This window comes from Vicugna pacos, chromosome 11 (genome assembly GCF_048564905.1).
Source record: "Vicugna pacos chromosome 11, VicPac4, whole genome shotgun sequence".
Classification (NCBI taxonomy): domain Eukaryota; kingdom Metazoa; phylum Chordata; class Mammalia; order Artiodactyla; family Camelidae; genus Vicugna; species Vicugna pacos.
Genome location: NC_132997.1, coordinates 85,813,829 through 85,838,369, shown reverse-complemented (window position 1 = coordinate 85,838,369; position 24,541 = coordinate 85,813,829). Strand labels below are relative to the sequence as shown.

General features: G+C 46.8%; 2 protein-coding genes across 3 annotated transcripts in view; one reads left to right on the top strand and one right to left on the bottom strand.

The window, feature by feature from the left end:
• The window catches only part of ACSL5 (acyl-CoA synthetase long chain family member 5), a 56,727-nt gene extending 46,445 nt beyond the window's left edge, over positions 1-10,282 (bottom strand). For both annotated transcript variants that reach the window (XM_072971879.1, XM_072971881.1), the window contains exons 1-2: positions 10,162-10,282; positions 9,046-9,288 (exon numbers count right to left, since the gene is read on the bottom strand). The gene's annotated coding sequence lies outside the window, so the exon portion shown is untranslated. The remainder of the gene's footprint in view (positions 1-9,045; positions 9,289-10,161) is intronic.
• The window catches only part of LOC102537108 (guanylate cyclase 2G-like), a 40,910-nt gene that overhangs the window by 4,476 nt on the left and 11,893 nt on the right, over positions 1-24,541 (top strand). Inside the window, 11 exon segments of the mRNA XM_072972405.1 lie at positions 5,241-5,350; positions 7,472-7,657; positions 9,025-9,169; positions 11,298-11,433; positions 12,524-12,633; positions 13,349-13,512; positions 15,387-15,524; positions 17,740-17,823; positions 18,460-18,576; positions 19,080-19,151; positions 22,595-22,704. Of these exon segments, the coding sequence (XP_072828506.1) occupies positions 5,241-5,350; positions 7,472-7,657; positions 9,025-9,169; positions 11,298-11,433; positions 12,524-12,633; positions 13,349-13,512; positions 15,387-15,524; positions 17,740-17,823; positions 18,460-18,576; positions 19,080-19,151; positions 22,595-22,704 (1,372 nt within the window).

The window sequence follows — 24,541 nt, the reverse complement described above, 5'->3', positions numbered from 1 at the left end:
CTGAAGCAATAGTTCCTTATTACAAAACTGCTACCATTCACTGACTGCTGTTTCATGTCAGGCACCATCTGCGTGTTCAACATCTATCACTTCATCGAATCCTCACATGAGCTCATCAGGGTAATTAAAAATGAGGAAATCCTGGTTCAGACAGTACAAAACTTGTCCCAGCCAGCTGAAATCTCCTTCCAAACCTGCGCTCCTCACCATTCTGCTACACTGCCTCTGATGGGAGTGTGTGGGAGAACTCTGGGACATCAGCACTTTGGGGGAGCCATGCCCACACCTACCCCCCCCCCCCGCCAAGCCTTTAAAGACATCATCCTCCACTTTTCAGCCTCGGTTCCCTGGGCTCACAGCCGGGGAGAACGACACCGAGGGCCTGGGTGGAGAGCTATTTAGGGGCTTTTAACAGGAGCAGAGCCAGAGCGGAAACACCAGGAAGTGGGAGGAGTTCTGGTCTCTCCGGACAAGAAGCTGAAGAGGGTGGAGAAGCCAGAGGGACATCCTGCCTTGTTTTAGACACTACCCACCAGAGAGCTGCTGCCCCGACGACAAGCCTGGTGCCACGCAGGCCCCCAGTTGGCTCTGACAGAGAAGCGCATCATTCTTACGGGTCGGAAATGTGTAATCACCAGAGAAAGATACATTAAGGCAGGGACATATTCTTTGCTCAGTGTATGGGACACTGTGACAACCAAGGTGTTCTTGGAACACTTCAAATATGACAGAAAGTGGCTTGGAAAGTCATTCCATCACTGTTGATCATATAGTAACTGTGGTTACTGAGCAGGTAGCTGCGCCTCTTTCCCTGTAAGTTTCTGGAAGCTTTCTGCTCTTCATGAGAAAGTTAATTGGGGGGCAGTCATCTGGGAGGCAGGATCCAAGCCCACAAAATAAATCTGCAGATCGGAAATGTGGCCTTTGGGCCAGACCCACCTGCTACACTTCAGATTATATCAGTAGCCAGAAGACAACTTGAGAGGACTGGTGAGAATTTCCAGGTTGTCAAAAGCAGCTGCTCAGGCATCAAAAACCCATTCCTGGTAAAAACAGGTGTGAGAGAGAGCAACACGTGCCAGGCTGGAGGAGGCATCTGTTTCAGCAGCACAGGATGAATGTCAAGGTCTTGAAATACGTAGGGGACAAGCAGTGTCCCCAGTAGGGAGGAATCTCCTCCCTCACATAAACCTTTTTATAACAAGCAGCATGTCCTCATCAGAAAGCCAAGGTTATACAACTTTATAATAAAAAAAAAATCCAAAAATGGGCAGAAAACCTAAAAACAAGCAATTCTCCAATGAAGACATATAAAAGGCCAATAGGCACATGAAAAAAAATGCTCAATATCACTAATTATCAGAGAAATGCAAATCAAAACTACAATGAGGTATCATCACACATCAGTTGGAATGGCCATCATTAAAAAGTCCACAAATGATAAGTGCTGGAGAAGGAGTGGAGAAAAGGGAACCCTCCTACACTGTTGGTGGGAATGCAGTTTGGTGCAGCCATTATGGAAAACAGTATGGAGATTCCTCAAAAGACTAAAAATAGACTTGCCATAGGATCCAGCAATCCCACTCCTGGGCATATATCCAGAAGGAACCTTAATTCAAAAAGATACTTGCACCTCAATGTTCATAGCAGCACTATTTACAATAGCCAAGACATGGAAACAACCTAAATGTCCATCGTCAGAGGACTGGATAAAGAAGTTGTGGTATATTTATACAATGAAATACTACTCAGCCATAAAAAATAATAAAATAATGCCATTTGCAGCAACACGGATGGACCTGGAGTTCATTACTCTAAGTGAAGTAAGTCAGACAGAGAAAGAAAAACACCATATGATATCACTTATATGTGGAATCTAAAAAAAAAAGACAAATGAACTTCTCTACAAAACAGAAACAGACTGACAGATACAGAAAACAAACTTATGGTTATGGGGGAGAAAGGTGTGGGAAGGGATAAACTGGGATTTTTAGATATGCAGATACTAATTAATATATATATATATATAAAATAGATAAGCAACAAATTCACACTGTATAACACAGGAAACTATATTCAATATCTTGTTGTGACTTATGGTGAAAAAGAATGTGAAAATGAAAAAAAAAAAAAGTAAGCCAAGGTCAGTGGCCCATCCTCAGCCTTCTAGGAATAGAATGTGCATAGCTACCTAGAGGAGCACCTTTGGATCCAAGGAATTTGCTCTGTGCAGTTCTAAGAAACACAGTCTCTCTCTTTGTACAAGTTCAACATTTACTTTCCTATGGCTCTTCAAACATTTACTTACTAGGAGCTTTCTTCTAAGTGCCTGCATCATAACTATTTGCAAGAGCTGAGAACACAGCAGGGCAGTTTGAAGTTCACTCCCTGACAGGTAACAGCCTCCTTTAACTTGTTCTTACCTCTGGGGTGGTTGGTAGACCTTCAGGAATGCTCCCCTGGGGAACCTGTCAGAGAGACCTGGAAAGAAACGTGTTGCCATCACCGAGCATGGAGTACTTGCTTGGGTGTAAATGCACCAGAGTCCTAGGATTTTAGGGCAGGAAGCTCGTAAGGTCAGAACTCTTTGCTCTCAACCACCTTCCACTTCATAGATAGAACACGGAGGCTCAGATACAGCCATTCACTCCGGAAGCCTGAGGCTGATGACTCTTCCCAGATGAGGAAGGTGTGAATGTGAAGGCAGGAGTGACGGCTGCCTCCCCCTTTGCCCTTTCCTGAAGGCGATGCCAGGCTCACCTCACTGCATTCCAAGTGCGCCAAACATCTTTTTCTGCTTCTCGCTTTTTGGAGAAGTTCCAACCCACATTGTTCCAAATCTTTACTTTTTCTCTAAATATGATCAGGCCACATACAGATTTACAAATTGGAGGGAGGGAAGGGGAAGTAGGAAGGGAGGAAAACAGCTCCATCACCCTGGATACAGCTAATCTTATCTGATCTCAGATGCCGAACAGCTGGCCCTATACCCGGTTTATGGGTAGAAAACTATAAATTAGGAAGAAAGAATCCTCTGTAATTATCTTTTTAGGAAACAGAGATGGGATAAAGTATGTAGGAATCAAAGTGCTAGGCCCACTGACCGAGGGGACCGAGCTCTGCACCTCTGGGAGCCAAGCACAGATCTCTTTTGTTCCAAAGCATCGTGGGATGAGACAACGTGGCTTCCCCCATCAACTACCACAGACTAGTAACTTGCAGGCATAAGAAGCTCCTAGAAGAGAGCGGGGCTGGAGAAGCAAAGGGGAGAACAGCACGCCCTCTCCAGCAGCCACAGTCCCTACCAATCTCCCTAAGCAGGTTTTAACCTCCAACTTTGCTACTCCAGCCAATCAAGTACTTCGCACAAAGTGGGTAGGCCTGTTACCACAGCAGTGGTTTCCAGATGATGATCACCATTGCCTGGACCACCACATCTCTGTCTCTCTCTCCCTCTGAGGCCAATGGAGAAATAGAAGGAGCTGAGCTCAGCAGAGAATAGTTAGGTCCCACAGGGGTAGGCCATGTGCCTGTAAGTGTGAGGGCCCAGACTGGCATGAAGTGCTCCTGACCTGGGAATTCAGACAGCATAAGTTTAACCCCCTGTGCTTTCACTCTGCAAATGCATGTCTGTAGCATTCACTTTTAATTAAAATTTTCACTTTTCTTCCTTGTTGCAAAGACATGAAGATTAAAAATGTGAAAATTAAGCAAAGAGAAGAAAAAAACACCTATAACTTCTACCACCCAGAATCCATTGGAAAGGGTGGTCTTAAAGATGATGGTATAGACTTGAATCTCTTGACTTGGATGGCATTATTATAAGACGATACATATGTATTTTAACAGAGGTACTGGGGATTGAACCCAGGACCAAATGCAAGCTAAGCATGTGCTCTACCCTCACCAGAATCCTAGTCTTGAGATCCTGACTTAAGCAATGACACACCCATTTAGAGCACTCCTTTACTGAGTTCCTACTAAGTGTGATAAATGATAACTATGTAGGTCTGGGGTATCATTTCTTTGAGATGCAATTAGACCATTCTCTTTAAGGAAAACCTTTCAAATCAATATCATTAGTTCACTCACTAACTTGTTGATGTTCATGAACCAACTTGTTGATTGTTTGGACTTGGTGCTGTTGTACACGGACTCATCACTCACTCTAATGTTGCCTACCTCACAGAACAGTGAGGATTAAATAAGGCCATGCCTAGAAAGTGCTGGACACAGTCACTGATCAACATATGGGAGTGAACATTTTCGTCGTGGTGCTTATAAGGCTGTACTTTTTATTAGCATGAATTAGTAACTAATTCCGTTCTTCAGATAAGCTAAGCTCCTTCTGGCCTTGGGACTTTGAGACGTGCTGATCCCTTGGCCTGGAGTGCCACCTGCAATCCCACCTCGCACCCACCGCAGTGCTCTTTCCACTGATCAGAGGCTTCCTCTGATCTCTCCAGACTCAGCCCAGAGCCCACCTCCTCCGAGGGGCCTTTGCTGACTTCTCCATGTAGAGCTGTCCCCCCGACCCCACGGGTAGTATCACAGTATTCTTTTCCCCCTTCATAATTAGAATCTTGAATGATCTCTTCACTCTCTTCATTTGTATATTGTCTGTCTGACTGTCAGCTTCCTGAGAACGAGGGCCCTCTCTTTTGCTCACTGCTGTATCCTGTGCTTAGCACATTGCCTGGCACCTGTTTGGAGCTCAGATAAATAGAATTCAATTTATCTCACTAAAAAAAATCAATCGCTATTTCATTTGTGTGTTCTGAAAATCCATGCTGACATGTTTAGACGGAAGAAAAACACCACGGCCCGCTTCTTGCCTCCCCCCGCCCCAACGCAGACAGTCTGAACGTGCCCGATTCCAGGTCCTCTGCCAGCTCCTCCGACCTGATGATGAGTCACTAGCCAGACCTGCGGCTGTGAGTCAATTAAATGAAGAAACTAGAGCATAGACGTGGTCTCAGACTCTTTCAATTTGTACTTGGGGGGAGAGCCACAGCGAAGACTTCAGTTCTGCAGGGCAAAATCTGCCCGTTTGTATATTCCCGGCATGGTTTGAGAAGTTTATTCCCAGGAACAGCTTAGGCATTCCTGTTTCCTAGGAAAGCATGCTCAAGGAAAGAAAAAGCTCATGTCTCATTTGCAGCGGCTTCAGGCTAGACTTTAAAACATGTGCGTGCGTGGCACGTGACCATGTCCTGTTGGCCGACTGTTTTCTCTTTTAGTTATCATCTTAATCTCCAGCTAAGAAGATGCCAAAATGATTCTGATGGCTGCAGAGAACCTGGGACTCCACACTGGGGAATTCGTCTTCATCATTTTGCAGCAGTTGGAGGTGGGTGCCGATGGCCCCTCAACGGCCCCTCGCAGTAAGAGGTAATAGGTACAAAGCACTGGCAACGCGCCAGATGCATTAGCTCACTGAATACTCACTACAAGCCTAGAGGGCAGCCAATCGTGTGTCCTCATCTTAAGATCAGGATTCTGAGGCTGAGCTGAAGGCACTTAATCAGAGTTCCTTGTACAGTTACTGAGTGGGGAGCCAGGCCTTGAACCAGGCTGCTGGCTCTGGAGTCTGGCCCTCTGTAGTCGATGTCAGCAAATACCAGTTGAGGAAGAACTGTCACTCGTGCAGGGTAGCTGAGACCTCCCCAAAGGCTCTCAAACACAAATAGCTCTTACTTCCTTTTCTTCCACAGCCACCTTAGTTTGAGCCCCAACAAAGGCCTGGAGAGGCCCACACACTGCTTCAATGAGGCAACTTGCAGGTGGTTTGGTTCTTTCTGGAATGACAGGGATGGCTGAAATGTACTAGGTACCTCCTATGAGTAACGAGTGATACACTGTACATACACCCATGCGCTAGATTTTCCCAGCAGCCCCAAGAGGCAGACAGTCCATGCAGTATCTACGTGCATCACTGTAGCCGACATTTCCAACAGCCTTGTAAGGTAGAGATTATTAGCATTCCAACTTACAGATGAACAAATTGAGGTTTAGATTAATAAGGAACTTTACCCAAGATCTCAGAATCCCTAAGTGACACAGCTGGCCTTCCAAACCAGGTCTTTTGGACTCTGGGATGGGGCCCTTTGCCCCAGTGGTGCTGCCTTGTGGAGTGTGTACTGGGTCCTGGGCCTCACTGTGAGCACGTGATACACTAAAACTCATTTCAGCTCACACCACCCTGTGGGGAGATGCTTTTATTTTCCTCGCTTTGCAGATGAGGAAACTGAAGCCCTGAGACATGAAATAATTTGTCCCAAACCACACAACTAGTATGAGGGAGACCTAGCAGTCAAATCAGGAGGGCTGGCCTTAGTGTCTATACATTTAACCACCACACTACACCAGCAGGCTTCTAAAAAATAAAGCCCCTTGCATTAGTCATGGGCACACTGCATAATTTTTCCAGCAGTTTTATCTTTTTAAAAGGAACTTGTTTTATAGGATCCTAAAAAACAGAAATGGGGCAAAAGGGAGGACAGGAAGATGCAAAATAACGTTCCCGCATAATAACTTTTATCATGAAGGGTTTCAGACTGCCAAAAGTGTCTCAGTGGCCCAAGTGGGCAGCCAGTTGGAATTCTAATCCTAGACCAGACTTTCCAGGACACCCTCCTGTCTTCCCTGTTCATTGCTGTCCACCCTTCCTCTTCATGTGTCCTCTCACCTCTGCCTTCAGACAGATGAGAAGGATGAGAAGGAGTGATGATGCAAGCGCTTCCAACCCCCTCATCACTTTCTCCCCAAACCTGGATGATCTAATATCAACTGGCCGATAGTGCAGAAAAAATATAGGACTACAAATAGACCACACCACATCCAGGCAATGGAATTCATGCTGCTTTAAATTCATTCCCTGAGAGTGTTCCCAGTATAGGCTTAAGTCGAGACAATCAAGCTGCACAACAGCATCATTGCACGGCACCCTTTACGTAAAAAGCACACTCACTCAGACACCCCTCTGTGCATGTCTAGAACATTCATATACCTCTCAGAGCAAACAGGAGGGAGCAATGGGGAGACTGGGGCAGATCTCACTGTCTTTCACATGTGTACACACAATGAGGGGGTATTACTTTCAAAACAGTAATAACAGAGGTAATAATGATAATTAAAAGAAAAAAACACTTAAGCCACAAGCAGAAAATGGAGAATCGATAATCCTAAGTTTTTCAGGTTTCTGCCATCCATTGTTAAAAGGTAAGTTTCCTGCATCTTAGCCGCTTGATGTCCCAGGTAAGCTTTTCTTATTGACTGACTTTTTGGATTTCCTTTCCCATTGCTTCCACGCTAAGAAAAAAAAAACAGACTTGGCCTGGCATGCCTTCCAGGAGCCATTGTATTTCCAAGGGTTAGAATGCAGAAATTCAAATTCGATGTTGTTTTGACAAAGTTCCCTTGTTCAGGGTATGTCCTACAGAACGGCTACCTTTCTTTCATTACTTTTCAGGACGGATTTTGGAAGGAAGTATTGACAGACCAGAAAGTGACGCACTTCCCCATAGTCTATGAGGCAGTGTTTATCACAGCCCTCAGCTCCTATGGAGAAGGCCCTGGAGATGAAAGCTTCCGAGAGCAAGTCTACCGAAGGCTGAGGGAGCTGCCCTTCCACAGCCCCATCTCCACGGAGGAGCAGGTCTGACAGAGGTCCTCCTGAACATGTGTCCTCCCTGCTTCCTTGAGGATATCTGTGTTTGGCCTTTACTTTTTCCCTCTTATTTCTCCTCTTCTTCTTCCACTCCCCACTCTCCTAACACACACACAGAGGTCTGGTGAGGTCCTGTAAATCTGCACCAGGTCCACAAAGAGGACAGAGGTTATTAGATGAGAAGGCAGGTGGCCTTTAGAGTAAGAGACCAGCGCTTCCATTCTAGTTCTGCTATTTACAAAGTGTGGGACCTTGGGGGTGATTTGTTTAACCACCCTCCATCTCAGACTCTTCACCCAAAAACTGAGACTAATAATGACATCTGCCTTCCAGGCTGTGGTTTTGAGTATCTAATAACACAGTACGTGGAAGGAGCAGAACAGATAATGGTGGGCACTCAGACCATGACAATTTCCTTTCCCAGCTGGAACCAAGAAGGAGAGTGGAATAGTCAGAGGTGCGGAGTTAGGGCAGGTAGAGGCAAGCAGATGGTCTGGAATGGAGAGAAGGCAGCCAGGAGAGAGATGATCAGCCAGTGGTGGTTCTAGCATGTGTGGGATGATGGGGCAAAGTGTCTGACACCCACAGAGAATTTTTTTACAGACAGACCATTGTCAGAGCTGGAGCTACTTTCAGAATGGGGCCAAGCTGAGCCTGAAGGTGACAGGCCACTGATGACAGGGATTCCATTAGGAATGAGGTGGCCAATTGTGGGCCACCACATAAGAAGAGATGATCCATCAATGAGTATCTGTGGAGTCATCTACTAAGTGTCCCTTCTGTACCAGGTTCCAAGGAGGGAACAGTGCTTAGCACTTAGTAGGCACTTGCATTTGTGTTGATTAAATGAGGTATTGAAGACCTACTACATGCTGGGTGGTGCACTAGGTACTATACCTATTCTTCCTCATTGAACTATCTTCATAATCACCACAACAATGGCTTTATCCCCATCTTATAAATGACTGAGCTGAGATTCAGAGTGTTTCTGAAACATACACCCAAGTCTCACACTGAGTAAGTAGCAGGGCCAGCCTGGCTCCAAAATCTACCTTCTTTCAATTAAGCCATATTTCCTCCTGCTTATGGCCTAAAAAGCTGCTCCTGACCCAAAGGATCATGTAATCTAATTGATGAAACGAGACATAAAGAGGGAAAGTGCAGACTGTGTTATCTAGGTTTAATAGCACAGGCCCAGACAGGTGAAGGGCCCGCCTTTCTCTGTGGAATGATGGAGAACGTGTGTTATGTTACACTGTTAAGAGGATGGAGAAAGAGTCCTTCTAACTGAGCCCAGACTGCGACATAGGAGGCTGTGGGCCTTTTAAAATATGCTTTTGCTTCCCTCATCGAAGGTGAACTGCTACTCTGCCTACCTTTATGACGCGGTCCTGCTGTATGCTCAGACGGTGAAGGAGATGATAAAGGCTGGAAGGGATTTCCGTGATGGGCGGCAGCTGGTCCTCACTCTGAAAGGCTCCAATCAGACTGCCTTTCGGGGCAAGTGGTTTGACGACGGTGGGTTTTCAGAACTCAGGCCGGCTGCTTCAGTCTGTGGGGCTTGGAGATGCTGGGCATGTGATCACAGAATTCCTCTTGCTCATGGAGATTCCTGTCTTCTGGAAGGGGTGGTTGAGGTGAAACCTCCCAGCTGCTCTTCCTGCTCTGTCCAGACGGCTACCCACACCAGGTGGGGGGTGGGGGGCCTCTAGGGTATCTTTTCCCCCACCCTGAAAAGTCTGTCCTACAGTTCCTTTCAAACTGAATCCACCAAGGATAAAACTCAAGAGGGTGAGATCGGCCTCCGGAGGTCACTGCCATGATCCTTTCTCAACCTGCATTTTCCCTGAGGCAGTGCTGGGCCTGAGCTGGGACCATCAGCCTCTAAAGATGGGGCTGGTCCTATTTTATTTTTCTTGTCGGGGTGAGCAGAGACTTGGAAGCAAACTGTTTCGAAATCACTCCGGGAGCTGGCCAAGAGCTATCAGCTTGCTGTACTTCAGCTTTCTATTTTGTAAGACAGAGATAATATCTCCTGCCATATCTAATGATCGTAAATAATAAAAAGCAGCATTTGCAGAGGGCTTACCTTATACCAAGCTCCGTGCCAATAGATTCTGTGTCCTCTCATTTAACCCTCACACTACCCATGAGGTGGTGCTATTACTATTTGTAATATACCATAGAGGTGGCGAACTCAGGGTAGAACGGTTATGTACTCGCCCAAGGTCACAAAATTACTAGATGCTGGAGGCCGAATTCCAAATAAGGGCTGCCTATTTCCAGGGCTCTTGTTCTTCCCCGCTGTGCAACACTGAGGAGTAATTAATAGGTCAAGTGCTTGGCATATAGTATGTGCTCATTAAACGGCAACTATTTATCTTTTTTCGGCTTTTCATTCTCTTACACTTTGTCCTAAAATGTAAAGAGGACAGCCAAGTCCTGCTCTTTGGGGCGTTCATAGGGTCAGCTCACAATGACCCCACCCATACCTTTTCCAAGTGCAAATGTTAACCTGCTTTTCTCCCTTCTTTTCTTCCTGACCCTGAAGCGTTTGCTGAAAAAGAGGAGGAGGTGGGGGGAGTCTGTCTCCCCGCTCTCAGTTTCATTCCCTCTGCCACGTCTTCTTCCTGGTTCTATCCTGGTTTTTGCATTCGCCGCGCTGCCGCCGCCTCTGCGCAAACTCAAGTCCCACGTGCGGGACGCCAGTGCGCGTGCGCACAGCGAGGCCTTGGGCGGTGCTGGGAAGAACACGCGCTTGAGGCCCTGTGGGAACTCGGGCAGCTTGCGCCTTAGAGCCCTGCTTGTTAAGAGTGAGAGATAGTGCCTCCCCCGCAGGGTCCACTGCATGTGACGTGTGAAGTCACTGCATCCCGCAGTGCCCGGTGCTTACGAATGGTAATTTTGTGTCCTGTCCTCAGTGGGAATTAATGGTCAGTGAGTCCTATGTCGGACCTCGGGTCCTAGTCTGGGGTGTGGGACCTGCAGTGCGTTACTCCTCCGTGATCTCCGATGCGTCCTTCGTGCGTGGGATAGGGCACATTCCGAGCAAGACTGAGGAACGCACCCGGGCCAGGCCTGAGCGCCGAGCCGAGCACAAACTAAGACCGGGAAGGAAGGGCCCGCGCTAAGAACAAAGCTTGCAACCTAGTGCTCGGGGCTCCGCAGCGCGGGGAGGACGCGAGGTGAGGAGAACCGTACGGGCTGGGAGGAGGGGCAGCCCCAGCCAAGTGCTGCCATGTCCTTTGGCCTTCTTTTGTCACATCCGATTTTCCCAGGGAAGCATTAATCTTGGGTTTTATGTGAAATTAGTTGGAAACTACTTAACTTTTCTTTCTTTTTTTTTTCTTTTAATGCCGAATGAGCCTCCTGGGTAGAGGCCTAACAAAATACATCCGCCTGCCCAATGTGGCCCTTGAGCCCCACCAGGGCACCACTTCTGCACTCTCTCTTTTTCTCACTCTCCTTCCTGACCATCGTCTGTCAGATTCCCTGAAATGACAAAAACCTCACTGCCGGCTTTCAGTGGCTGCCAGGGAGGGAGATCTGCAAATATCAATCCGCAGGCTGCTGTTTTGATCCACGAGTCCTTCTCTGTCCTCCTCACCGTGACCAATCTCCTCTCCAGGAATCACCGGCCCCGTGTTTGTGGATCCCCGGGGAGAAAGGCGCATGGATTACTCGGTCTATGCCCTACAGAAATCCTGAAGTGGGTCCCTTTTGCTTCCTCTTCTTCAGTACCACAGCTCTCAGGAAGCTGTCAGGTATGGCAGGGCCTTTCCCTGAGTTTAGCTCGTGCTAGGGGAAGAGCCCTGGGAGGAGAGGGAGGGCTGGGGTCCTGCTGGGAGGCCGGTGTGAGATCCAGCTACTAAAATCCACCACAAGTTGTCTGGTGCTTTCTGAACTCATAAAGATGGACTTTGGGCTTTCAAGGGTATCCTGCCCTTGACTGTGGGTGTGGCTTGGCCATTTCAGAAAACAGTTTTAATAGCACCCTTGCCTGCACCTCCACGTGGGCCTGGGCCTCCTCTGATGCTCCAGCTGGACTGGTACTACAGCTCTAGGGTCTCCTGGAGAGGTCCTGGCCAGGGGGGTGATGGAGCAGGGTGCCCCTTCAGGGTAAGATTCATGATCCGTGAAACCAACTCACTCAGGTAGCCTGACTCCAAAACAGAACCATGGGGATACCAGGACCTGTATGCCATCCTGGGCTCCCAGTACCTAGAAATTCCGGGGGGCAGGGGGGATCTGTTTCTGTTCTCTCAGCTGTAAATCAGTGAGCAAATACATGGGAAATTCAACCTTAATTCAGTTTCTCCTTGCCTCCCACTGCCACCACTCACAGTCCGGATTTGATCAGACACTCCTCTCTCCTACTCTTACAGAACTTTAATGTCCCCAAATGGGTTGGCCCAAGAAGTCAACCAACCGTGACAAACTCAGTACTGTAAGCACAGGCATTCTCCATCCAGACCGTTGTGGTCTGTGAAATGTCACCGTGCTTTGTAACAAGATTTGTCCACATCAAACATGGGACAAAATCTCAGCAACATTGGGGGATTGATGCATCATCTTTTAAATCAATCAATCCATGGTTTAAATCAAACAACAGAGTCAGCTATGCCACCTAGCAACAAAAATCTGCTCTTCCATGAATTATACTACCTGGGGGCTGAGTTTGAAGAGTCTAGGTGAGGTGGGAAAACTGGGTAGGTCAGCAGATGTTTGAATTAAGAGACCAAGGCCTGCTTTTCGCAAATATGTGCTTCAGTTGCCTGAAGTAGAGACAAGTAGAATAAATCAAGTGGGCACTGACCTTTCATTGTTTTCTTCTCCTTTTTTTTTTTTTTTAAGACTCACAAGGAACTTCTCCACTGTTACTTGGCGCCGTGGCTCCCTTCCTAAAGATGAACCTGGCTGTGGATTTTCCAATGAACTCTATGAAACTGAGCCTGCTATTACAGGTCAGTATGGCCACCTAGAGAAGGCAGCCGAAAAGGATTCTCTCCAGCAGGGCTTCACAGCAGCGGCAGCACCATTGGCGTTTCGGGCTGATAACCTTTGTTTGTGTGTGAAGGAGGGCAAGTCAGGGGCTGTCCTGTGTGTATTAGAAGGCCTAGCTGCATCTCTGGTCTCCATCCACTGGAGGCCAGCAGCCCTCTCTAGCTGTAACAACCCAAACGTCTCCAGACATTGTCAGATATCCTCTGGAGAGGCAACATCACCCACCTCCCCTGTTGAGAAGCTCTGCTCTAGAGAAAACTGGCTAGTGAGATTTGAGTCTCAGGAACTTCATTTCTAAGGAGATAGAGTGTGGGGAAGGAAGTATCGCCCGGTGGTTCAGAGCCCAGGCCTGGAATTAGGTGGATCATCACTGAGAACAAGTGAGAGTAAGTGTGAGGTCTGTTGAGTGGAAGTGGTGATGGTATTAGAAGTCATCTTTTTCTTGCTCTACAGTGGAGGTTTCTAAGAAAGAGGTGAGTGTGGTTACCATGGGAACCAGAGGGGTGGTCAGGAAAGGATTCCTGGCAGAGACAGCTTGGAGCAGACTCTGTATGTCCTAACTCGGACCTGTGTCTGGGCAGCCTTTGAGTCATCTGTTTGGCAGGGCTGGGCTGGGGCCCCAGTGTGCTCAGTTCTGCTCAGCCAGGCCTGAGTAATAATGTCTCTGCCCTCCAGGTGTGACTGCTGTGATTTTCCCGCTAACCCTCAGGATTACTGTCCTGGGAGCTGTCATCATAGGTCTGATGTTAAGGATAAAGAGGGGAACATTGCAGAGGCAAAGGAAAGACATTTGGTGGCAAATCAATTATGATGATGTCACCATTCTGCCCCGGAGCAAGGTGAGGCCGCACCCGGCCCAGACGTTCACCTTCCTGCTCACTGCTGCTGATTTGTGGAAGAGGTCTCATCTGGGAGTTGGTGAGAGCGGAGGCTGACTCATTTATAAAGTGAGCTAATGGAGAGTCCAGAGCCCTGGGTTCTGGTTCTAAACCACATTCACTCCCTTAATCTACCAATAACTAAGACAATACAATCCATTTGCTCAACACACATGTGTGGAGCAAGGCCCAGCATAATGTCAGGCAGGACAAATGAATGCCTTCCAAGGGAGGTAAGCACTCTGGAAGGTGTCTACAAGGTGAGGCAGAAGCCCTGCAGGTGGAGGGATTAAATGTCGCAGCATCGTGAAGGCTTCAGAGAGGTGACACTGAGGAGAGTGGGCTTGCTAGCGGTGACCGGGAGAGAAGCAATGCAGGGTATACCAAGGTGTGGGCTGCTCAGGGCTTTAAGGCTTGGGGCACATGTAATAAGCATGACATTATTCAGTAAGTATACGAAGTTTACATCATTCCAGAAAATACAGCCATGACTATCTTCTGTGCAGATTTTAGCTTGAAATTGTGAAGTGTTTTTTCTTCCTTTCCTTTTTTCTTTCTCCCTTTGTTGTGGCCATTGACATTAAACAGTGTAATCTTTGTAAGCATATATTGATCATTCTGGACCACTTATTGTCTTCCCAGAAAAGTTAGTAAGAAATGTTCCTTACAGTAGAAAGATAGACCTGGGTTTCTACACTTTCATAGGAGCTCTTTGTTCCTGGGGAGAGGTGAAGGGAAGGGGTGAATTTTACTTTCCTCTCAAGTGATTAAAAACACACAACCAAAATAAATTTTATTTCAAAGTTCTGCAACTTTAGAATTTTAGACAGTACGTGCTCAGGAATACATGCTACTCAAGATGTTAAGAGAAAAACAAAATATGCAGCTTAACTATTGAATCAATATCTGTGTACTTGAACAAGCGTATGACTCTTAAATATCTCAGAGCAAAAGAAAAGTGCTCTAGTATGTTTTTGTTTGTTAGAAAAGTGCTCAAGTTAGACCAAGGTATACAGGCTTGTTCTAAAGACATTTAGATTAATTGCAAGGATCAAGAAAGCATTATGGGTCAAAACCAAACATTTCTCTCATGTTATATATATTTTATTCCTGTCATATTGGCTTTATTTTCAAAATTGTAGTTTGTAGTATTACTTTTCTTTTATTAGTATTCTTGAGTAAATGAATCATGACTTTAAAAAAAAAAGGTGGTTGGGCAGGTACCATGTCAAGGAGGCTTCAACATGCTATGACCAGGAGATTAGGGTTCATTTATTAGTCATTTTCAAGTGTCCCTGGAGATTCTGGGGCTCACTAATCTGGTCTTGGTTGAATGATGGATCGAGGAAGAGGGGTAGTGGGGAGGAATGCTGGGTCTTCCATCTTCCTCTTCAGCCAAAGCAGCTCAGTTTCTTGGTTAGGGTTCCAGGTAAGACTCTCCCTGAAAAACGGTGTTCCTCTGTCTAAAACACATTCTCTAAGTGTTGGAGAGGCACTGGGGGTTTTGAACAGAGAGGTCCCCTCCCTAGATGCTCATTTAGGAAAATGACTCTGACATCATGAAGTTGAATGCCAGGCTAGAACTTGAATGTGGACAGCCTGACCCCAGAGTCTTAACTACAGCATCGTCCATGGTGGTTCAGGCACAAGAGTGGTCGTTATAGCAGTTAAGCACTCACACTGGGTGTGAGAGATCAGACTTTGAGTCCTGACTCTCATTTATTAACTGTTACTCAGCTGGGTGTTGATTTTTCTCATCTGTGAAAGGCACCGTGTCTTCAGCCCTCGGCTTGGTCATGCTACCGAGAACAACCGAATCACGTCCTGTTTTACAGCTGGCCCAGAGAAGCAAGCCTGTGTCTACAGAGAACAGTAGCCGCTCGGCTAGCGGGATGATTTCTGGAGACTTGAGCTCCTTTGTCAAGAGCCAGCAGAGGGAAGAGCTGTTTCATGCCCCAGTAGGACTTTACCAGGTACTTCTGAGGACAAAGTGGCTGCATGTAGATCTTAGTGTGTGCCTCTATCCTGTCCCCTGCATATCCTTCCTGCCAAATGAAGTATTCTGAATAGGGGGACATTTTTCAAGTAAAAGCCAAGGCAGTTTAGTGACTCTGGACTGGTGCTTCTCAAACTGTAATGTGCATATGAGTCACCTGGGACACTTGACAAAATGCAAATTCTGGCTCAGTAGGTCTGGGGTGGGGCCGGAGATTCTGCATTTTCCCTAGCAAATTCCCAGTTGATTCCTACACAGGCTTCTAGATTAGACTCAGCTCTGTCCAACAGAACATTTTATAAAGATGAAAATATTCCAAATCTATGCAGTGCGATACGATAGACACTACCATCATGTGATTGTTAATCGTTAGCGTGATGGGGAACTGAATTTTTTATTTTACATAATTTAAATTAATTTAAATTCCATTGGCCCCATGGGGCTAGGGGCCCACCTTCTTGCACAGTGCAGTCGGAGAGCATAGATCATTTCATCCTTGGTGCTTTAGCACCGATGAGGCAGTCACGGGAATTGATGCTTCTGCAGTATAAAGAGTGACAGCTGCCGAAATCTGCCGCATAATTCCTGCCTGCCCCTTCTTACCCTCCCTTCCACATCCCAGACCGCTATGGCTGCCTGTGCCTGGCACTCCTTCAGGAGTTCAAGACCCCAGAAGAAAAATTATGTAAAGAAAAAAAACTTCTGTGTTTATTCTTTGAATTGGCAGTCCTTGAGAGTAGGGGCAGAAAGCTCCAAGCAGAGGGAAGACTTGTTCCTTGCTCTAAATTGGATTTAGCGAAGATTGGAGCCACATCATTCCCTATGCAACTGAACTTATTTTTCTAATTGTTTACTTGAGTTTTTAAGCGACAAAAAAATCTCCTTGGATATTATCACCCATAGAACCCTAAGGACCTTCATTCATGCAAAATTGTATGTTGTGGTAACTAGCCAGGTAAAGATGGAAGCCAACAATCCACAATGTATCACTATTGGTAATCTTCCTAAAATATTTACCCTCCTCTCCATCAAACACAATCACCAGGTTCTCACCTCCTGTATGATAGCGTCCAAACCCTTTAACAAGGAACACAAAGACTCTCTCCTGCTTCGTCCTAATCTACTTTTAGAACCTTTTTCCCCCTTGGCCTAAATCCTGTACTCATCCAGTTGGTCTTGCTGTTTATGCCACGTGTTTCACCCTCAGGCAGTCCCATGCCTACTGCCCACTACCCCCCCCCCATCTGGAACCATCTTGTTCTTGAAGGTTCAGCTGAAGCATCACCTTTTCCAAGAAACCTTTCTTTCATCCTGCAGGGACTCCTTCCTCTTTGGAAATCATATCACAGCCCTGAGTCCTTTGCAACTAATTCCACGTGAAAAGTGGCAGATCTTGGGCGAACATTTTTCTCATGCTGAGGCTTACCTCCTCTTATGTCCAGATTCTTTTCTTTTCTCCTACCCAGATCTTTCCAGGTTGTGGTATGTTTTTATAGTATTTGATTAAATGACTCTCTAAAAGCAGATTCAATAGGTAATAAGAAGAAGATATGCCACTAGCTGGAAACTAGGTATGTGCCAGGCATTGAGTTAAGAATGTTACATATTTTAACTGATTTAATCCTCACAACGAATCAATGAGGTAGGTGTTACTTTTGATTTCCATTGCACAGATGAGGAGATGAAGATTTGAAGAAGTTAAATCCCTTGCTCAAGGTCATGCAGGTAGTAAGTGGTAGAAATCGGCTTTGAACCAGGTATCTGACTCCAGGCTTTACTTTTAGGACCTCAAATTCATTCATTTCCTCTGAATGATAGTGGGACATCATGGTTAATAGAAAGTATATAATCTTGGAGTCAGACGTTCAAATTCTGGCTGTACTGCCTACAAACATGTGACCTTGGACAAGTTCCCTAACCTCAGTGATCCCATCTGGAAATGGGCTCATCATACCCACCTTGCAGGGCTGTGATGCCTGTTAAACAAGATCTCCTGTGCTGAGCAGCTAGCTCAGCTCCTGGACGTAGCACAGGGCCCTCCGAGGGCTGATTTGGGCAGAGAGGAGCTCAGTGATTGCTTTCATAGGTGGATTTCTTGCCAGCCTTCCTGCGCCCCTTCCTAGCTCTTTCTGAGTGTAGCTTTTTCTGGATCATCCTGGGTTAAGATCATTCCACTCTGTCTCTGGTTCCAGGGAAAGCACGTGGCCATCTGCTGTGTTGGTGACCAAGCAGAAGCCTGGGTCAGGAAGCCGTCCGTGCGGCAGGAAATCCTGCTGGTGAGGCCTCCTTTCCTGGGAGGAGACAAAGCATTGCCGCTCCCTGTCAGCTCCCCGTTCCCACCTGGGGTGGGAGTGGTCCTCACTCCCAAGGGCATCAATGGGAAGCTGCTTCCCTTAACCTGGCCCATGAGCCCTACCCCCAGACTTAAGACCTCAGACCCTTATACCTGACCCGACCCAGGCACCTGAACCCTGGATCTCGCAACACAGCCTGTCCTTTGCCTTTAATTCTTCCTGATCTTAATTCTGCCTCTTCATTCTTTGTGTCTGTGACTCACCTCCCCAGGACCTGGTCCTCCCGGGGAGTTGGGTTCACGGGATCCGCTTCTCACCCCATGGTTTTAGTTAAGCCCCATTACTTTGGGGTGCGTTGATCATTCCTTTGGTTTGTTTGCTGGAGGCAGACTGCCTGGATTTACCTCCCAGCTCTGCCACTAAGAAGTGGTATGAACTTTCACACAAAACTTTATCTTTTGAGCATCAGTTTCCTCATCTGTAAAATGGAAGCAGTCGTAGTTCTCTCACAGGGCCTTTGTGAAAAGTAGCTGAAAACGTGTAAAGCACAGAGCATAGTCCCTAGGACAGAAGACAGACTATAGTCGTAAGCTGTTATTACCATTACATTCTTTTCAGATGTGTGAATTAAGGCACGAAAACATTGTGCCCTTCTTTGGTGTTTACATGGAACCACCCAACATCTGCATTGTCACCGAGTATTGCAAAAAAGGAAGTCTTAAGTTAAGCAAAACAGTAAATCTTACCTCACATTCAGTTAGCGGCAGATGACAAAGAAGCCTATCAATGCTTTTTCCCCTTCGTCCAAGAGCAGTTCTTCTCTGGTCTGATTTCAAGACCTGAATTGTCTCGTTGGGCCGCCTGCAGGGGATCAAATTAGCAGTGTGGTTGCCGAGTGCCTGGTTTCTTCGTTCTGGGTGGAAATAGTCTGAGCTTGGTTTCATGCCCTAAGATGTCATAACTACTTCTGAGCTGTGTTCCTGGGCCCAGCCTCCCCATGGTATGTGACCATCAGGAACAAGGAAGTGTTTATAAAACTCAAGACTGCGTGGCTTTCTCAATATTGAGTCAGGTTATGGCTTCTCCCAGGAAGACTTCCAGTTACTAGATTCAGAGTGCTTGGCCTCAGTTCTGCTCAGCGTCATCCAATGCATTAGAATCAAATCCACTGAAAGTATGACACTCACTGTGCTTCCAGTTGAGTCACTGGTGATGTCTTGAATGACTGTGTCTTTCAGGATGTTTTGAGAAACTCAGACAATGAAATGGATTGGATATTCAAGCTCTCATTTGCATATGCCAGAGTCAATGTGAGTATCGCGTAAACTTGTGTAAGGAAGAGACACTATAGTGTTCTTGAGTTCTGTGTCTTGGATGAACTGTGGTCTTTCCTGAACACTCTGATCCTCCTCACATCTCTTCAAACAACATAATTCCACTTCTGAAATCCACCTCTTCCATCACAGTTTCCATCATTTTCATCCTCCCTGATCTCAAGTAAATGTCAAGAGAGTTAAGTATTTTACACTTAAGTTGAAAGGGATACCTAATCAGGAAAGAACAGAGTATTTACGTTTGAAGGTGGGACTTTTTACCCCAAAGAAAATCTAATTACTAGCCCATAAAGTGAGTTGGGGAGGGAGACTCCTAACACCCCTTCCTTCTCCCTCATCCATGATTCCTTTCCCCAGAGAACGGGGGTCACTGCCCCAGTAACCACAGAGCTGTTGCCCTAAGAGGTGGACTTGGGATGCACACCTGAAAAGGTAAACCAGCAGGTGAGTCTGTCTTTGCAAAGAGGGTTTAAGATGGTTGTAAAGAAGACTGGTGGGAATAGTACTGCTACTAATAATAACTAAAATAGATTTAGCGCTTGCTTTGGCTCAGATACTGTCTAGCACTTTGTGTACATTAATTTACGTATTCTCACAATAAGATATAAGGTAGGTCTGTTCCGATCCCTGTTGCACAGATGGGAAGTGAGTCGGGTGGGTTGTGTCCGTATGGACCCGCATTCTGAGGATGCTCTCCTCGCCCTGGGCTGAAATCCAGCTGCTCTTCCTAAGCTCAGTGAATCTGCTTTTGCCATTAGAAGGGACCACGCCAGTGACCTAGGAATGGGTCCCGGTGAGGAAGTCCCTCACTCTGACGCATGGCAGCAGGACGAGACTGGTTGTCGTCTGTCAGTCAGCAGTCCATACATCAATCGGCATTCCCATCCATCAGCCAGTAGATTCCTATGGGAAAGACCCTGGCTGGGTGTTGTGAGGGATACCTAGGTGAAACATAAGTTCTGCCCTCCTGGGTTATAGGGCCGGTGACTCACTGAGTAACTGTGACAAGTCACTTCCCCTCTCTGGGCCTCTCTGGACCTCACTCAGCCTCCATGTAGGTTTAGTGGGTGATGTTGGCCTGAATGACATGGGAAGACTTTTCTTCCTCAAGGATTTAACTGCTCTTTGTGTCTAAGGAACTGAGTGTTAGTGACCCCGTTAGACTTTGATTTCCTAGGCCTTAGTGGGAAGCCAATATATTGTTACCGAGTGAGGTAGACAAACAGAAACCTCCCTGTGATTGGGTCTCCATGGACAACCCTGAGCCACCACTGTTAGTTCAGTAAAAATTTATTGAGTGTCTGTTAAGAGTTGGTTCCACTCTGGGCACTTTCACAGGAAGACAAGGGCTTGTTTCCATTTCTGAATGGCTTAAAATTGAACTAGAGGGAAAAAAATTTAAAAGTCAAGAAATGTGCATAGGAAACGATTTAAATGGCAGTGAAACAGTATAAAATGGGACGATCAGATGTGACTTCCCCTCCTGCTCTGGGCTCCTCTCTTTTTCTTCACCCACTTTCCCTTCCCTTCCCACCCAGCCCAGGAAAGTACTCTAGACTTCCGTGACCAGTCTCCTGCCTCAGTCAAAACAGTTGGCATCATTTATATTGGATGTAAAGAGAAAGCTAGTAAGTTCTCACCGCAGTATGCATGCCTAGTAGATTTAGCCTTTTCAGTGGGGGCATTTGACTCTCAGAAAGAACTAGCTCAGAGGTTTCTCTGGAGAAGTGCTGGGGTAGGTACGAACGACACTTTGAAGGGGGAAATCTCACTGGTGGCCATTCTGGGTCTCTGAGTCTGTCCTCTGCTCCATACCAGAGGAGCAGGGGACAGCTGGACAGGCTGCTTTGGCAGGCGCACTGTCTCCTGAAATGGAGTGTGCAGCTTACGGGATCGTGTGAAGGGAGTCACAGTGAACCCGGCCAGGGCGCGTGTAGGCCCCCTGAGGCCGATCACTCTGCCCACGTTCTTTGAAAGGAACTAATAGTCACCGAAAAGTCACTACAGCCTCTCCAATCAAGCGGCTCCCGCCATTCTGGTCACTCTCTTGCCTTGGCTTCCTCTGCACCCAGGCTTGGCTTGTCTGATACGCCATCTGCAGCTCGTAGAGCTTCCTGGGCTTGGGCCAAGCATTGGTGTATTCTTCTTAAGCTCCTTGAGCGATTTGAATGTGCAGCCAAGACCGGGAACAGCTGATAAGGACAGGTCTTCTCAGAGTAATAGGCACGTACATCTCCTGGGGATCGGGTTAAAATGCACAGTCTGACTCGGCATGTCTGGGCAGGGCCTGAGATGCTGCATTTCTGCCGAGCTCCTGGCAATGCTGAGCCTCCTGGTCCCTGGGACATCTTTCAAGTAGCAGTAGTCTTGGCAGACCCATCTCACAGGTGGTCAAATCAAGGCCCAGTGAGGTGAAGTGATTTGTTTGAAGACACTGAGTGGTAAAGTCTAGACCTGAATACATATTCTGACACTAAAGTTCTTTCTGCCCTCTTTTTAAATAATGGTACTTCATCATTGCAGAAAAATAATTGATGTAACCTCTGAAGAACACAGTGAATGACATGAGAATTTTTCAGTATTCTTCATGTTTTTGCCTCTCCCTGTGAAGTGTTCACACAGGACCCTTAAGGGCATGTAATAATATATTACTATTCTATTATTATAGAATCATTATATGTAGGTACTAATAGAATATAATCTGTAGTATGTAGGTAATAAAATAATATTCCTAACTACATAGTGTTGTTTCTATAGTGTTAATATTCTTTATTATATTTATACAAAATTTTCATTATAACTTACAATGGTGTTTACTTTGTGTCAGGCACCATGTCTGGTGTCTCACGTGCATTATTGCATTTAATGTCCACAGCCACCGTGTGAGGTGAGGGCTACCGTCATCTCCATTTTAATGAGAAGAATGAAGCTTACAGGATAAAGAAACTTGCCCTCTACTATGCAGTCAAGCTGGGATTTGAACACAGGAGTCTGACCATGAGGCTACATTTTTTTTTCACATGTAGGCCAAGTGTATTGGTGTTTTATTGCTGTGTAACAAATGGCCACAGACTTGTGGCTCAAAACAACACAAACTTATCTCAGTTTCCATGGATCAGAAGTCCAGGTACAGCTTAACAGGTCCAGGCACAGCTTAACCTCATTTATTTTAAGCTGGCCTTGCATTCATGACTCTACATTAAGAGACCAGAAATAGTTTTCTTTTTTGGGGGGTGTCCCTGCCCAGGTTGAACCTGTGGGCGAGGGACTGTGTTAGTGGCTCTTGAACAGATGAACACAGAGATGGGTGTGTCTCCTGCCATGGGTCCATCTGTGTCTGTCCGTCTGTCTCTTGGGCTCTGTTCCAGCAGCATCCATTGGCACCTGCTCTAATTCATTTGCTCATTTTCACTCTTCAGGGGATGCTGTTCCTCCACAGGAGCCCACTGGGGTCCCACGGTAACCTCAAGTGTTCCTGGTGGACGGTCAGATGCAGTGAAGCTGTCAGGATTCGGGCTGTGGGAACTAGGTACGGCCAGACACACAGAACGTGTGATGAGAAAACAATGGACCCCTCGGGTAACCGCTGGCAGTTCCTTACACACTGGCTGTCAGCAGGGTGGTAAGGGGCTGTCTCACCCACCTTCACTTTGTGGTGCTCACCTGCACAGCACATGCAGGTGGGTCTTCCTCTCTTCCTCTGGAGCTGATGGCATGTGGTTATTATGTTCACCCAAGAAGACGAGAAAAAAATAGCCCCCATGGGTGTGGCATGAATCCACTGTGGGACGTCTGAGTTTGGAGACTAGTTCTCAGCCTGGCTTAGCGGGGTGACCTGAAGTGAGTCCCTGCCCATCTCTTTAGTCCTCCATAGTTCCCCACATCTTCATCTGTGTGCTCACAGAGAACGCACAGTCTGCCAGGCACTTTGCAGATGATGAGTTTAGCAGCTCTCCATCGTCTCTGTGCTCCAGTATCACTTGGGAAGCTTTAAAAAATATGTAGGTGACTGGGTCCCACGCCATGCCTACGGAATCAGAATTTGTGACGATGGGGTCTGGGTATCTATATTGTTTTTAAAAGCTCTCAGGTGATTCTGATGTGCATGTCAAGACAAGACCCACCACCTGGAACCCAGCCCTCCTTTACACGTGCGCAAACTGAGACGGGGTGACTCGGCTTGGCTAAGTTGCTTCAACACCCTCGAGTCTCACCTCGCAGCGTCCCGGCCCTGCTGCGCCCAGTGCCCTCAGCCCTGCCCACCTCCATCTGAGGCAGCACAGTGTCAGCAGTTTCGCTGTGTGCGTGTTGGGGAGCTTCTGTAATGTGGGGGCAGGATGGCATCTTACAGAAAAAGACAGGGGGACATTTTGAAAACCTACTAGTAGCCACTTCTGTTTTCCCAACCCCCCACGTATTTTCTTTTCATGGTTATAACCTATAATGACATAAACTGTGAACATCGCTGCAAAGTAAATGTACGTTTATAAAATATCCAGAATAGATGAATCTGTAGAGACAGAATGCAGATTGGTGGTTGCCAGGGGCTGGGGGTGGGGAAAGGGGGAGAACCTCTCAGTGGGCACAAGGGTTTACTTTGGGGGGATGACAGAAATGTTTTGGAACTAGATAGAGGTGGCGGTTGTACAGTGTTGCAAATGTACTAAATGCCACGGAGTTGTTCTCTTCAAAGTGACTTGTTTTATGTTCTATGAATCATGTCTCAATAAATTATGTTTTAAAGGAGGCCGCACAGAAAGGGAAAAGGGAAAGAAAACCACCTGTAATTGCACAGTCGTGAGTCAGCTGCTGTCAACTTGCCAGCGCACGGCCGGCCTGGCCATTTTCTCCATATTCACACACACGGACCCCCATTTGCTCTTTAAAGTCAGGCCCCAGCAGGCCGACTTCTTGGGGGTTGGATGCCTTCATTGCTCCTGTTCTTCCCCGAGAAAGAAGGGCTGGCTTTTCCGGTCCCGCCCGGCAGCTCTCACTCCGCGCTGACCTCCCTCTGGCATCCTTTGCTTTGCAGAGCCCTACCAGCCGGCCCCAGCGCTGCTGCGGCTCCCAGAGGTGCTCTGGTCCAGCACCGCGAAGGGAGATGTTTACAGTTTTGCCATCCTGATGAGGGAGCTGGTCCACTACCAGGACCGTGGACCTTTTGGTGATTGAAGCCTGGCACCAGAAGGTGAGTCTGGGAGAGACTCCTTGGCCAGCTTTGGTCTCTCAGGGTAGCTTTTCCCTTCTCTTTTCTTTTTTTTGAAGTGTAGTCAATTTACCATGTTGTGTTAATTTCTAGTGGGCAGCATAGTGATTCAGCTTTTAAAGGCTTGTATTTATTCATCATTTTGTGAAATATTTATTAA